Consider the following 13,967-nt stretch of genomic DNA (forward strand, 5'->3'; position numbering starts at 1 on the left):
GTCATAGCCGCACAGGATTGTTTAGGATGCAGAAGACAGTGTGTGAGGAGGCCCTCTGGGCTTGCTTGTTCTCAGCAAGGCTGCTGCAGGTGGTTCTGGGTAGAAACCGGGCTGTCAAAGGCAAAGAAGGCTCACTTAGATGGAACTGAGGGGGCTTCTCCTATGAAGATGGGACCTCTGTATCCTTTGAAGGAGGTGTTCTTGGCATTGAATTAATGTTGGTTAGAGGAGGGTATTTATCCTGGGATAAAACTTGAGATGCCTGCTTTCATATATTTCCTTACCTCAAAGTGGAAATCTTCTAGGCTTTCAGCATAGGACTCAACAAGTGTCAAATCTTTCCCCATTGAAAAGTACCAGAAAGGGAGCATGGGCTGTATTTCTGAGTATTTCAGGGGGTGGGGCCGTGTCAGTGGCATTATTCCTGCCCTCCCCTCCCCCAAAGGCATACAGCTCTATTCTGCTTTAATAACTGGTCTTTGTTTAAAACGATCCCACTAATTTCACGTTTCTTCCCAAACCTGGCCACCTTTCTTACTAAACAGGGCTACTGTATTTGCGAGCATTAATTTTCTATCTGCTTGTGCAGTCCTAAAGCAGTCAGAGTTCTCAGGTGTTTATATAAAAGTTGGCTACAGCTGAAAATGTTCTTAGTGTGTCCCAGTATATCACACCAAAGAGAAGTATGTGTTACCTCAAGTGTAGGCTTTAACTTAAAATGTTAGCTGATTATATGACTGTTGGAGCTAATAATAGCTTTCAGTTCACACCACTCAGGCCCAGATAATTTTGCACAATTATGTTTAAAGCCCTCTATTTTGCCCTTGACATAGTTTGCCCCCAGTCCTGGGAACCGAAGGGATTTTCTTTTAAATTGTAGGTGCTGTAAATATTTGGATTCTCACTTGGTATTTTCATATTCGTAACCAGAAATATGTCCTTGGGAATAGTGTTGGCTTTGAGACTTTGCAACAGGGGAAGATTTAAAAAAAAAGGCTAAAGTAGGTTAGAAGAGTGTGTTGTGCTCCTCCCAAGGGTGGGTGACCCCTTCAGGTGCCCCTCTCCTACCAGAAGCTGGAATTGGGGTGGGGAAAGAGGGCAGACAGGAGGCGGCGGCTGGGGTGTGTGTCTGAGCAGAGGGAGGCCAGTCACTGCCAACAGTGCTGCTTCCCCTTGCCTGCCCTGTCCTCTGCTTCTGACCAGATCAGAGTACATCCAGGTGACTATCCAGGTGACTTTCCAGGTGTTCAGGGTGCCCGGGTGAAGCGTTTCAGGCTGACCCACAGATGTTGTCTCTGCTCTGCAGCGGGCAGTTGCAGGCGACGCCTCGGAGTCTGCGCTCTTGAAATGCATCGAGCTGTGCTGTGGCTCAGTGAAGGAGATGAGAGAGCGATACGCCAAGATCGTGGAGATCCCCTTCAACTCCACCAACAAGTACCAGGTGGCCTAGTGGTGGCGGGGGGCAGGCGGGGAGGAATGGAAGCCAGAAGGAGAGCTGTTTTCCCGTTTGAAATGTTACAAGCTTAAGTGCTTTCAAAAAACGAATTCTCCCAACTTTATGCAAGCTCTTAGATTTTGCCCTGGAGTAGGTATAGAAAATCCTAAGTCATTTGAGTATCGGTGGGATAAATGAAGCCTCCTCTAATGTGTTGGGGCCCTCTGGAATACTTACGGTTTGGAGTGGGGGTGCCGCGAGGGGGCGAGGTGTCCACGCATGTGCCCACCCCTTTGTTCCCAGTTTGCCTTCAGGAAAGGTTTACGTATGAACGCGTGCCAGGGATTTAGGACGACATCGCTGTGCTGGTTTTTTGGGTAGCATTCAAAGTATGCTACAAGGCGTGGGACACCAGAGTTCAGAAATAGGAGACCTTGGTGGTTGTCATGACACATACTAAGTAGTAAGTGAGCTGCGCTCCCTGCTCCAACCGCCACATGCAGCCACCGGCATTCACATGTCCACCGTCCTTTACAGCTGTCCATCCATAAGAACCCCAACACGTCTGAGCCCCGACACCTGTTGGTGATGAAGGGTGCCCCAGAAAGGATCTTGGACCGCTGTAGCTCCATCCTCCTGCACGGCAAGGAGCAGCCCCTAGATGAGGAGCTGAAGGATGCCTTTCAGAATGCCTACCTGGAGCTGGGTGGCCTCGGAGAGCGAGTGCTGGGTACGTGGACAGCCAGCAGCATGGCTGTCAGTCTGGTACACATCTGCACGGTGTCCTGACCTCCCTGAAGCCCTTCCGGAGGATTCCTCCTCCTCCTTGATCTGTTCCCCTATTCTGAAAATAGGAAGGGCTGGAGAGATGTTTGGTGTGTTGGGGCATCTGAGCAACAAAATCCTATTGGTTTGCTTCTGATTTGTACTTAGACCTTTGGTCTCATCCTGGTCAGTTCTGTTTGCCTGAAAAAAAAAAATAGGGAAGAGCTTTATTATCAAACCTTTGTTGCTAGAACTATGACTTACAAACTTAATGAAATTAAAATTAATTCCCAGAGTAAAACCATTTCCTGACTGGCACAACGGTTGTGAATTTACACCAGAGCTTATGCATCAGCTCACAAATGACACTGGCAGTAAACTTTCCATCTAGGGAGCTACCTGTCCTTGGAGTATGTCAGCCAGGGCAGGCGAGGAGTACGTGATACTCACTGTATAATGTAATTGAGAAAGCAGCGTTTGTGCTATTTTGGAGGCGGACAGGTAAAAAGCCATCATTGATGTAATTCTTCCTGTTCCGCTTAGCTGAGTAACTCAGAAGTGACTGCCCGGGCCCATGCTCTGGTTCATACCTGCTCCCTCATCTGATTTGAGGTGTCTCTCTTATGTCTCTCTCCACTGAAAAATCAGTGGTCAAGTGTCATTTCCCCACGTCTCCGGGCCCAAAGTAGAAGCATTCTCTCTCCCATGAACCCACATGCCACCTCCTACCACTTGCACCTTCATACCACCTTGCAACAACCTCTGGAATGTCATGATCCTGTAGTAATGATACTGTGTGATAAAGCGCCTTGGGCAGAATGTGTCTGCTTTGTATTTATCCTCAAAATAGCTTGCAGGCTGGCCCTCACTGGTGGGCAGTCATGTCTTTCGGTTAGATGAAGAGTGAGTAGAGACAGGGGCTCAATCTTTTCTAAGGAAAGACGCAGAGACAAATAATTACGTGATTTGCCAAATCTAAGCACCTGAGTGGGCAGGTCATGAACCCTGAAGCCCCAGTGCTCAGAAGTCCTGTCCTCATTCTGTCTTCTCCATGCTGGACGGGGAGCTTCCTTTGAGGCTTGGTGATGGACTCCTGTCATCTGCATGGTTTTTCTGACCCCATAGCAAACGTACATGTTAAATAAAACCTCATGGTTTTAAAACTAGACCTTGAAACAATATTCCAAACTCAACCTGGAGCCAGAAGGAGGCCGTCTGAATGACCAGCGGCTTCTTTCCTGGGCCACCTCCGTCGGTGAGGTCCTCACAGACCACCCCCCCGCCACCGCAGGTTTCTGCCACCTCTTTCTGCCCGATGAACAGTTTCCTGAAGGGTTCCAGTTTGACACGGATGACGTGAATTTCCCCGTTGAAAACCTCTGCTTTGTTGGGCTCATCTCCATGATTGACCCTCCGCGGGCCGCCGTCCCTGATGCCGTGGGCAAGTGTCGCAGCGCTGGTATTAAGGTAGGTGTGCAGTGTGCCTCGGGGCGCCCTGCTTCGTCATGTGGCCCCACGGGAGTCACGTGGGGCCAGCTCAGTTTTCTCACCAGGAGGATGAGTTTCTTATCTCCAAAGCTTTGGTTACCACCAGAAAAGGCCAAATGGTATTAAGATGTTGGTGTAGACAGCAGATGAGAGATTCAAAAGAAAAAACGCATTTGGGGGGAAAGAAATGGAAGCTTAAAAATCACTGGAAAGAGCAAAAAGACTTGGTGTAAGGTTTTACATTTGAAATATGTTCTCAATTGATCTACTTCATGCTGGGAATAGCTGGTCTTCTCTATTTTCAGTTAACTGGTTTTTTAATGAATGTTTGGTGTCCTCTGTATCTGTCTTTTTAACTCACGGAACATTGTTCAAGTGCACTGATAACGGGGCAGTTTGTTTAGCCTGCCTTGGTGCTGGCTGTCTGATTTGTTTCCACTCTCTCATGCTCGTTGGTAATACCGCCCTGAAAAACTTTGTAAAAATGATTCCCCAAACACTTTGACTATATTCTTCAGTGTAGTCTTCTGAATACAATCATCGGGTCAGAAAAGCAGTAACAAGGTTTTGAATTCTTTTTACGTATTTATGCTCTCTCCCAAATTGGGCCACTTTGGGGATGCTGACCAGCAGTGTGTGGCACCTTTGCCCTGTGGTCCGATCAGCATCACATTTTTACCATTTTTTTTTTTTTTTGCCGGTTTTAGTAAATTGGAGTTTTCTTACATGACTGTGTAAAAGGAAAAACAGACGTTACATATCTTATATGATCATATACCAAGACAAGATCTGGATGTTGCTTCGTGTTTTCCATAAACAGGTGTATGTTTGTATTTTTGGTTAATGTTTATGAGTTTTAGGTCTGCATTCCTGTCCTTTTGATAGTCCAAGATGAAGCATCCTTAATATTTATTCTTGCCTACTTAGGCAGCTGCATGCAATATTGCCCTGTTTCTTGTTGCAGGTCATTATGGTCACTGGAGACCATCCAATTACAGCCAAAGCCATTGCCAAAGGTGTGGGCATCATCTCAGAAGGCAACGAGACCGTGGAAGACATCGCTGCCCGCCTCAACATCCCAGTGAGCCAGGTGAACCCCAGGTAAGGCAGGAAGCTCAGCCTGGTCTACCTTAAGTGCACAAATGGTGGTTGTTGGGAATCATCAGCTTGGTTGCATGATGGTTTGCTTCTAGGCTTGCTCTGAATAGGGAAGGCCCCTATAGTTCCAGAAGGCAGTCTGGTCCTTCCAGGGGAGGCTTTCAGTGAGAGCAGGTCATCATAGCTAACACTTAGGTTTACATATCCTCAGCACTTAAGCGGTAACCTATGAAGATAGGTGTTAGTCCCGCTTTGCAAAGCAGGGAAGCTGAAGCTTCGTCATACAGTATACTCTGCAGTCGAGCCTCTGATTTCATGCTATTAATCACAGAGCATATGACCTAACACCTAGCACCAAGTCTGTTTCCAGGGCCACACTAACTTGTCCAGGTAGTTCAGGCGAGAAAGGAATTTGGGCAGTAAAGTACAGAAGGTAACAGAGACAAAGCAGTATTGTGCTGGTGTGTTGTTAAAGTATGGGGCCCCCTCACCCAGCTTGGGGCTATGAGAGGGTTTGATCTACTGTCTAGAACTTGGTCATACCATTTCAGTGTGTCCTCTGTAAAGATCGGGAAAGGAAGGTGAAGGCAGGCTGCCCCGCAGGTGGCTGTGCGTCTTGAACCAGATCTAATACATATGAACATGCTTTGTAACCTGTGGACCTCTGCCCAGATAATAGCTCTTACGTGATGGGGAAGATCCCCTCTGGCCGTGGGCTGCTGTACAAAGCGTTCTGCATAGTTGAACATCCCCTCCCTGCTTGGTGAGGAGCATCACGCAGGGGAAGCAACGGGGGATCTTTCTTCCCATCCTGATTCTAGAGATGCCAAGGCCTGCGTGGTACATGGAAGCGACCTGAAGGACATGACCGCTGAGCAGCTGGATGACATTCTGAAGTACCACACGGAGATCGTGTTTGCCAGGACCTCTCCTCAGCAGAAGCTTATCATTGTGGAAGGCTGCCAGAGACAGGTTAGCGGGCAGCCAGGGCTGGCTCTTTCGGGCACTGCTGACCTCTGTGGTCGCAGCACCAGGGCCGGAACCACAGCCCAACGTCTTCTTAGACTCACTGCCTATGTGCCGGTAGAAAGCTCCAGGCATGGCTCCAGAGAGAAGGGAAACCTGATAACGGCTCAGCCGAGCCACACACTTGACCACACACGTCTTCACCGTGGCCCAGAGTCTGAGGCTCCACACTTGGCCTGGAATAGCAGTCCAGGTTCCTCATGTCTACACGGGGGACGTGAATAGCCAGGAGACCCTTGTCCCATACCTTGAAAAGACCTTAAAGGAATCGGGTTTTCCAGAGGTACACTCATCGAAGTCCTGGCTTTGAGGAGCCCTTGTTAGTAAGGGGAGGGGATACATTTGTCATCACTCCTCGATTCTGTGGTCAGCTTGTGGCTGGGTGGCTTCTTGGCTGAGCCAGTTCTGTGCCCGCTGAGAGTCTCCTAGGAAAGGGGCAGGGTCTGTAGCGAGGAGAGGCAAGTTGAGGCGTGTGCCCCGTGTGCCTCCTCCCCTGGACCGTGTGGCTCTTAACAGACCCACTCCCTTCCTCTGGCAGGGGGCTATTGTAGCTGTAACTGGCGATGGCGTGAATGACTCTCCAGCCTTAAAGAAGGCAGACATTGGGGTTGCTATGGGGATTGCTGGCTCCGACGTGTCTAAGCAGGCTGCAGACATGATTCTTCTGGATGACAACTTTGCATCAATTGTAACTGGAGTAGAAGAAGGTGAGCGAGCACTGTGTTTAAAGTGTTCACCAGAAACTCATCCCGGTACTGCCCATCTCTTTAAGCTCTATAGTAAAAAGCCAAAACAAAACCAACCTCTTGCTTTTCCCAGGTCGTCTGATCTTTGATAACTTGAAGAAATCCATTGCCTACACCCTGACCAGTAACATTCCAGAGATCACCCCCTTCCTGATATTTATTATTGCAAACATTCCACTACCCCTGGGGACCGTCACCATCCTCTGCATTGACCTGGGCACGGACATGGTAAGTAAGTGACTGGCACGGCAGCTTCAGGCCCCCCTCGCTCACCCGCCGCTGCATCGCCCAGTCAGGCTGGGCGTAAGTGGTACTCACCATGCGTCACGGCCTCAGGCCCCAGGAAGCTGTGTTCCCGATCCTCCAGGCAGCTGACACCACCTATCAGATAGCAACATTATTATTATTTTTTAATAGGCCTGGTAACAGCATCTCATGGTATGAAAACCAGTTTTAAAGGAGAGGGGGCAAGGACTTTATAACAAAGCGTTCATGCTGTCAGCTTCTTGGTATCCGACAACTTTTATACTCTTCTCTCTCGCCTCTCTTCCCCAGGTTCCTGCCATCTCCCTGGCTTATGAGCAAGCTGAGAGCGACATCATGAAGAGACAGCCCAGAAACCCCAAAACGGACAAGCTTGTGAACGAGCGGCTGATCAGCATGGCCTACGGGCAGATCGGTGAGCTGCCGAGGCCCCCGGCGCTTAGTGGGAAGCGTCTGTGGCGGGGAGGGGGGCTCTGCCAGGCTTGGTTTCTCAGGCTTCAGATCTAGCAGGAGGCAGCATAGGGTGAGACGCAGGGGAGTTTTATACAAGATTCTCCTGAGCAAGAAGAAATCTTTTGCTGTCTGTCTAGTTACTTCCTTGTGGAGACTGGAGTTCTTGAGACGGGGCTTGGCTGCCTAAGAATGGGGGCTGCCCCTCAGAACGCCAGGCACAGTTCATTCAGAGGCAGTGTTTCCTGGGGATATAGAGTGTCAGGCACTAATTTGGATAGAGAGTTAGGCTTTGAAGAAACCACATGAGCTTGAAGGTTTGGCTGGCGGATCACCACCCAGTGGTAGCCCTGCACCCCCACTCTCCCCACCCCCAGGGCTTGATTCCCGCTCTACCAGTGGAGCATGACCAGCTAACAGATGGTCTCTAGGTAGTGGGCAGTGAAAATGCCCTGGGATCCTAAATGCTCTGCCTAGTGGCCTTCAGGAGAACCTGGTGAGGCCACCAGGAGCAGCCCAGGCCTTGGGATTAATGGGTTGCATCACTGTGAACACTTGGGTAAAATGGAACAGATGAGTCCATTGTGGAAATATGGCAGACTGGTTAACAGTTGTTGACAAGGAGTTGGCTAATGGCCAGGAAGACCTGACTCTAAGAAGGAGGCTTAGGGCCAGAGCATAGGATGAAATCCTGCCCTGAGGAACTCAGGGTGGTGTGGTGGGATCAGATGCGGTGGGGGGAGGGGGTTGGAAGGCGCCACATTCACTGTTTGGAATGTGTGAAAACTGAGATGGGAAAGAAGTCACGTTGTAGCAGAGATTAAAAAAATAGGGAAGCATTTTTCCCCTAAAAAGGCTCTGCCCTGGTAGAGACACGTGATCATATGATAGCAGTGGGTGTTTCAGAGCAAGGCCTACGTGTCTTCCCCTTTTAAAGAAAGCTCTAAAAAGTGACTCAAAAAAGAGAAGAGGGTGCCGTGTGAGGGCTGCGCCCCTGGGGTCCTCCCATCCTCTCAGTCGTCCCTCAGCCAGAGCCGAAGACCGCCCCAAAGTACCCTCCGGGGCCTGCTGTGGCAGTCAGATGAAGTGTGTGCGGAGATGCCCTGGAACCAGGTTAGACCTGTTTGTGCACACTTGCAGGTATGATCCAGGCCCTGGGGGGCTTCTTCACATACTTTGTGATTCTGGCTGAGAACGGCTTCCTCCCAACCCACCTGCTGGGCATCCGCGTGGACTGGGATGACCGCTGGATCAACGATGTGGAGGACAGCTACGGGCAGCAGTGGGTGAGCGCGGGCCTGACCAGTGGGGCGCTCCTCAGAGCCCTGAGGACGGTGGCCACTCAGCTACCGGCCGTGCGGGCCAAGTGCCGGGCTCATCTGTCTGCCCTCTGTGTTTCAGACCTACGAACAGAGGAAGATCGTGGAGTTCACTTGCCACACAGCCTTCTTTGTCAGCATCGTGGTGGTGCAGTGGGCTGATTTGGTCATCTGTAAGACCAGGAGGAACTCTGTCTTCCAGCAGGGGATGAAGTGAGTAGAGGACAGTTGGGGCCCTCAGACCAGGGCTCCCGGTCTCTCAGCTCTTTGCAAAATCCTGGCCCCTGGCACATGGCAGTTTCTGGACTCTCCCCTTTGGCACAGATTTAGGAAGCAAAATGTAATTCTCCAGTGTTTGTTTGTGTTTTTTTTTTTTTCAGTCTGCCCTCAAGTTCCTAAGCACGACTAACACTAACACATAAAGACATTGATCTGCCGTTGAATACATAGCATTAAAAGATAAACTCTTGTTTGCGTTCTTAAGCTTTTTCTCCCCTTGATTTTAGGAACAAGATCTTAATATTTGGCCTCTTTGAAGAGACGGCCCTTGCTGCTTTCCTTTCCTACTGCCCTGGAATGGGTGTTGCCCTGAGGATGTACCCCCTCAAGTAAGTCACTCCTCATCCAGCTCCATAAAGCATGAAATAGAAGTGACGTGTGCTATAGCTATATTTTTAGGGATTAGGGGTGGCATGTACAAGAATTTCTCTGGTCTGGAAATTAGGAAGGACTGACCAGGGTGCTTAGGATTTGGCTAAGATCAGGCCAGACAGGCTCTGGTACCTTGGGGTGGCTCACCAGCTAACTGCGTTGAGTGTTTGGGTGCCATGTTCGGGCCCACCGTGGTAACAGTTGGTCGTCATTGGTATCCTGGGGCTTGGGGACCGGGTTCAAATCTTGATTTACTTACCTAGCCCTTGTGTGTCCCATCACAGGCCCCCACCTCTGTGGGCCCCTGAATCCTCTGCTCCCGAAGGAGGGGGGAGAAGCAGGCTTGGGGTGGGTCATGGGTGGAGTAGACCAAAGGAAGCCCACCACTAACTTTGCTCAGAACCAGACGGGCCTTTTTTAAACACAGTGAAGGACTTTGTGGTAAACCCTATATGTGAAAAATGCAGGTTTATCAGAAGTGCAAATTCCAGTAGCCTGACTCTGTCCCTGCAGTAGCCAATCCCTGTGGGCCTCACTGACATCTTGTTGGGTCTATAGAGACATTCCCTCTGTGGAAGGGTAGCCTGGCATCTAGGGTCTGTCCGCTATTGCCCGAGCTGTCTTTTCAGCTTTCTCTTGTAGCCATCCAAGCTTGTTAGATGAATTCAGTACTCTTTCTCCCTGCCTATGTCCTTGGTAAGGCTGCTCCCTCTCACCCCATCAGGCCAGAGAGTCCTTCAGGGCCGATTTCCCTGGAGCTTGCCACAACTGTGTGATCTCACCCTCCTGGACACGTGCAGTTACACCCCTTCCTTGCTATTGTCATTTCTGCTCCCCACTAGGTTGTAATCTTTAAGACATAGGCTATAGGATCTTTTTTGACTTTGTATCCCCAGTACCTTATACAGAGCTAGCGTACACCAGGGGCAAGCCTTGTCCAAGTTGAGTTCTATCAGCTTGAGCCAGTTTGTCAAGAGGAGGGTAGGAGAACCCAGCTCTCTAAAAGGCTGAGATGGAGAGTCACCCTGAAATGGAGTAGTGTCTCAGGCCATGTTTTATTCTGACTGGAGAGCTTGTTCCTGAACAGGTTCTACCCAATGTGGAAGGTGGCTTAGTTACTCCGCATGGCCGAGTCAGAGGAGGTCCTCTTTTAGCTATGGAGGAGGACGCCTAGCACCAGGAAGGAGAGGAGAGTGCCAGGCCTCTGTCCTGGGACAGCCTCCCTCATACATTGACTGCAGAAGTTGGTCGTCAGGGAAGCACCCAGGCTGGGGACTGTGGCAGCAGCCCGCCGGGCTCCCAAAGCCCTATGCGCTCTTAGGGCTTGGCTGTTTTCATTCCCCAGCACTGGGATTCAACACACAGCTGACTGAATGCAAGGGATAGAGAAACTGGTTTTGACCCACACTGGCAGATCTTGATCAGCAAATGCCAGGATGTAGACACAGGTCACACTCAAGCTGCTTAAACTTGAGAAAGGGAAGAAAGAAAATAACCCTTTGCTGTGGGATGGTCAACAAAAAAAATCTCAACTCCCCCCCCCCGCCAAACCAAATTAAAAAAAGCAAACTGAAGGTGGGAAGGGGATTCGTTCAAAGTCTGCAGTCTGCTTTCCTCTGTCCCTCTAGGCCCTGGGCACAGGGAGCAGCATTCTGTTCTCGGGACCCTGCTGTGTGGTCCATGCTAAAGGCTCAGTGGTTAGTCATGACCGTATTTGGCTCCTCCTTCCAGGTTCTTCCACTGTCGCTGATGATACAGTTTCTCTTTCCTTTGAATTGTGTTCACGTGTAAATTGGTACCTGCTTCTCTTTTCCAGACCTACCTGGTGGTTCTGTGCCTTCCCCTACTCTCTCCTCATCTTCGTGTATGACGAAGTCCGAAAACTCATCATCAGGCGACGCCCTGGCGGTAAGTACAGACCTTTTAGCTTCAGCAGGGGTGTGGGGGAGGCCATGGTTCTGTGGCTTGTTTCCTGTGGGCAGTCTGGTTGGCTAAGGCCCCTGGACTGCCTACAGCCACCGTCCCATCCCCAGAGAGTTTCAGAACCAATCCTATTTTAGACTCCACTAAAACCCAATATGATACGGTAGAAAGTTGGTCAGAAATCGGAGCCATCTTCCCAATTAACATGTCCTTTCTAAAAACATTTGAATAAAAACAGTTGAGGTCCGGTATTGAATTTGGGTGACCTCCTCCCACCCCGGGCTTTGTCACCCCCCGGGTTGCGCCTCATCACTGTTGCTCCCCCTGTGTACTAGAGCCAGGAGGCCTCACTGCCGTGTGTCTGTCTCTCTTTGCTGCCTCCAGGCTGGGTAGAGAAAGAAACCTACTACTAGACCCCGTGTCCTGCACGCCGTGGAGCATCACGCCACACACTTTGCACCCACCCCCCACCCCCTCTTTGTGTACTTCAGTCTTGGAATTCGGAACTCTACCCTGGTAGGAAAGCACCGAAGCATGTGGGGGAAGCAAGACGTCCCGGAATGAAGCATGTAGCTATATGGGGGGGAGGGGGGGAGGGCTGCCTGACAAACATCGTCTATGGGAATGACCGCGGGGATGGTTTTTATGTGCCTTTTTGTTTTTGTAAAAAGGAAAACTTGGAAAGACTGAAAGAATACATTTTATATCTGGATTTTTACAAATAAAGATGGCTATTATAACGGAATCTGTCTCGTGCCCTCATCCCTTTTGAGGCCCAGATGTGTGAGTGCGGGTCTCAGTGCGCAGCCCGGTACCGGCAGCTGCACGGGCGCCGACCGGGGACTTGTGAGCAGGGCAAACCCCAGAGCCCCGGAACCAGAGCTAACCGGCCGTCTGGCTTCATCGGCTCGCTAGGCAATTCGGAGTCACAGTGTTCAGAGGAAACTGTGCCCAGGCTCTCTGATTCTGAGTCGATGGACTTACCTGATGCATTCTCCTGTGGGCCACCTCAGGGTTGGGGGGGGCAGGTGACTGTAACCCCACCTGCCACCGATCCTCTGCTTCTTGGCAGAAAAACACGCCCTGTGAAAGATTAAGTCGCTTGGTGTAATAACACTCTCGCCAGCCTGGTCCCAGCCTGCAGCCCACCTGCCATCTCTCGCGTGCCCACCACAACAGCCTTGAGCGTCGTGAGGCCTCTGTGCACGTGAGCGGCGGAAACCCGCGTGTACACCATCTCAGCCGGTGTGTGTCTCACAAAGCGCTTCCCTCTCACAGAGCCTGGTCCTAATGTAGCGGCAAATGGCTCCATTTCAGAAAGTGCTTATGTGCCAGAAGGCACTTAAAAAAAGGTAAGGAGATCTCACTTCAGGGTCAAGTCTGAGAATGCCTGCTTTCAAAGTGAGTGTGAAACGCCCTCCTCGCCTCCTGGCTCAGTACTGCAGCCTGAGGGCTGATAAGGAGCATGCTCGGAGGCTGTCCTTGCTTCAAGCAGCTAACGATCCAGGCTCCTTACTGCTGGCACCAGAGAGCGTGGTGTGCGGGTGATCAGAGAACAAGTTCAAGTACTTTCTCTCCTCTGGAAGTTTAATTCATTGCTCATGCCTCTCGCCTGCCACTCACTTCCAAGCTGTGCAGGCGGGACGGGAAGGGAGACCGGTAATTCCCACATACTGGCTGTCACTGTCCCTACCTCCTCCAGCTGGAGGGCTGGGTGGTCTGCCCTTAGTCTAACCCCGCTGTTCTGCCTTTCTTGGGGCACTTTCCCCCGGGATGAGCTCTGCACTTGTAAGCCAGTCATTTTTAAAGAGAGCCATCTGCTCAGCCCGACATAAACCAGGAGGAAGCTGAAGAGAAAGTTGTCGGGATTCCTGGACCACAAGACAGGTGGTAACTGGCTGCTGGAGGACATGCTGGGCTTCACTGTTGTCATGGTGGTGTGAGGCCCCTGCCATGTGCTTAAACCCGCACGCAAAGCCCTGGCAGATTCGTTGGCCCTGCCCCTACTCCCCGCGTGTCTGCTTTCTGGCATCCCCGGAGAACTGACCAGTGAACACACACACTACCATGACGACGGTCATCGGCCTGACGGCGGTCGACACTGGGGTGACCCCAGGTGGCCTCCAGGCCAGGGCTTCTCACTGCTCTAAGCAGCCCTAGGCTTCGAGACCCCCAGAGGGAGTGTGGAGCAGGACCAAGGGAGGCTCTGAATCTCCCGTCCCCTTCCCACCAGAACACTTCTACCTTCTGACAATCCTCTGAATAAAGTTTTAGAGCCAAAAGTTTGCTCTAGAGGAAGCAGCTAAGTGGTGGGTAAAACTGGTACCCAAACCAGGCCAGATCTAAGCTTTCTAAAGGCAAGACTAAATGGGCTCATTCCTACTTCACATTCGCATTCTCCCTTTAGCCCTGTCCGTAGTAGCTAAGATAGGCTCCAGAAAAATGACAGAAACAGCTCCTGAATACTGACCCCAGATACTGTCCACCCCTACAAAGCTGCAATGGAACCATCCCGACCGGCCTTTTCCCTCGACTTGCTCACCTCCTAATCATCCCTCCGCCACCTCCTGGCTCCCATTAAAACCAGTCCATTGAAATTGTCCTGCTTGAGGGCACCACTGACCCGCCTGTTAGATCCAGCAGCCCATCCCAGTCCTTACTTGGCCTCTACAGCACCGATGCCCCCATCACACACTTCCTGAAACCAGACCCCCTGTCTTTCCACCATCATCATCATCCCTGCCCAATCCTTAAGCTTTCAGCCTCCTCTTCACCTGCTCCTTGGCTGTTCATTTCCTCAGG

At 50.9% G+C, this 13,967-nt stretch overlaps 1 protein-coding gene across 2 annotated transcripts in view; it reads left to right on the forward strand.

The window, feature by feature from the left end:
- ATP1A1 (ATPase Na+/K+ transporting subunit alpha 1) overlaps window positions 1-11,910 on the forward strand; it is a 29,054-nt gene extending 17,144 nt beyond the window's left edge. For both annotated transcript variants that reach the window (XM_035727346.1, XM_035727347.1), the window contains exons 11-23: window positions 1,307-1,441; window positions 1,973-2,165; window positions 3,492-3,667; window positions 4,653-4,789; window positions 5,608-5,758; window positions 6,351-6,519; window positions 6,632-6,786; window positions 7,114-7,237; window positions 8,413-8,558; window positions 8,674-8,804; window positions 9,098-9,199; window positions 11,059-11,150; window positions 11,550-11,910. In XM_035727346.1, the coding sequence (XP_035583239.1) occupies window positions 1,307-1,441; window positions 1,973-2,165; window positions 3,492-3,667; window positions 4,653-4,789; window positions 5,608-5,758; window positions 6,351-6,519; window positions 6,632-6,786; window positions 7,114-7,237; window positions 8,413-8,558; window positions 8,674-8,804; window positions 9,098-9,199; window positions 11,059-11,150; window positions 11,550-11,578 (1,740 nt within the window). In that variant the 3' untranslated portion in view covers window positions 11,579-11,910. The remainder of the gene's footprint in view (window positions 1-1,306; window positions 1,442-1,972; window positions 2,166-3,491; window positions 3,668-4,652; window positions 4,790-5,607; window positions 5,759-6,350; window positions 6,520-6,631; window positions 6,787-7,113; window positions 7,238-8,412; window positions 8,559-8,673; window positions 8,805-9,097; window positions 9,200-11,058; window positions 11,151-11,549) is intronic.
- The last annotated feature ends 2,057 nt before the right edge of the window (window positions 11,911-13,967 follow it).

This window comes from Zalophus californianus, chromosome 4 (assembly GCF_009762305.2).
Source record: "Zalophus californianus isolate mZalCal1 chromosome 4, mZalCal1.pri.v2, whole genome shotgun sequence".
NCBI lineage: Eukaryota > Metazoa > Chordata > Mammalia > Carnivora > Otariidae > Zalophus > Zalophus californianus.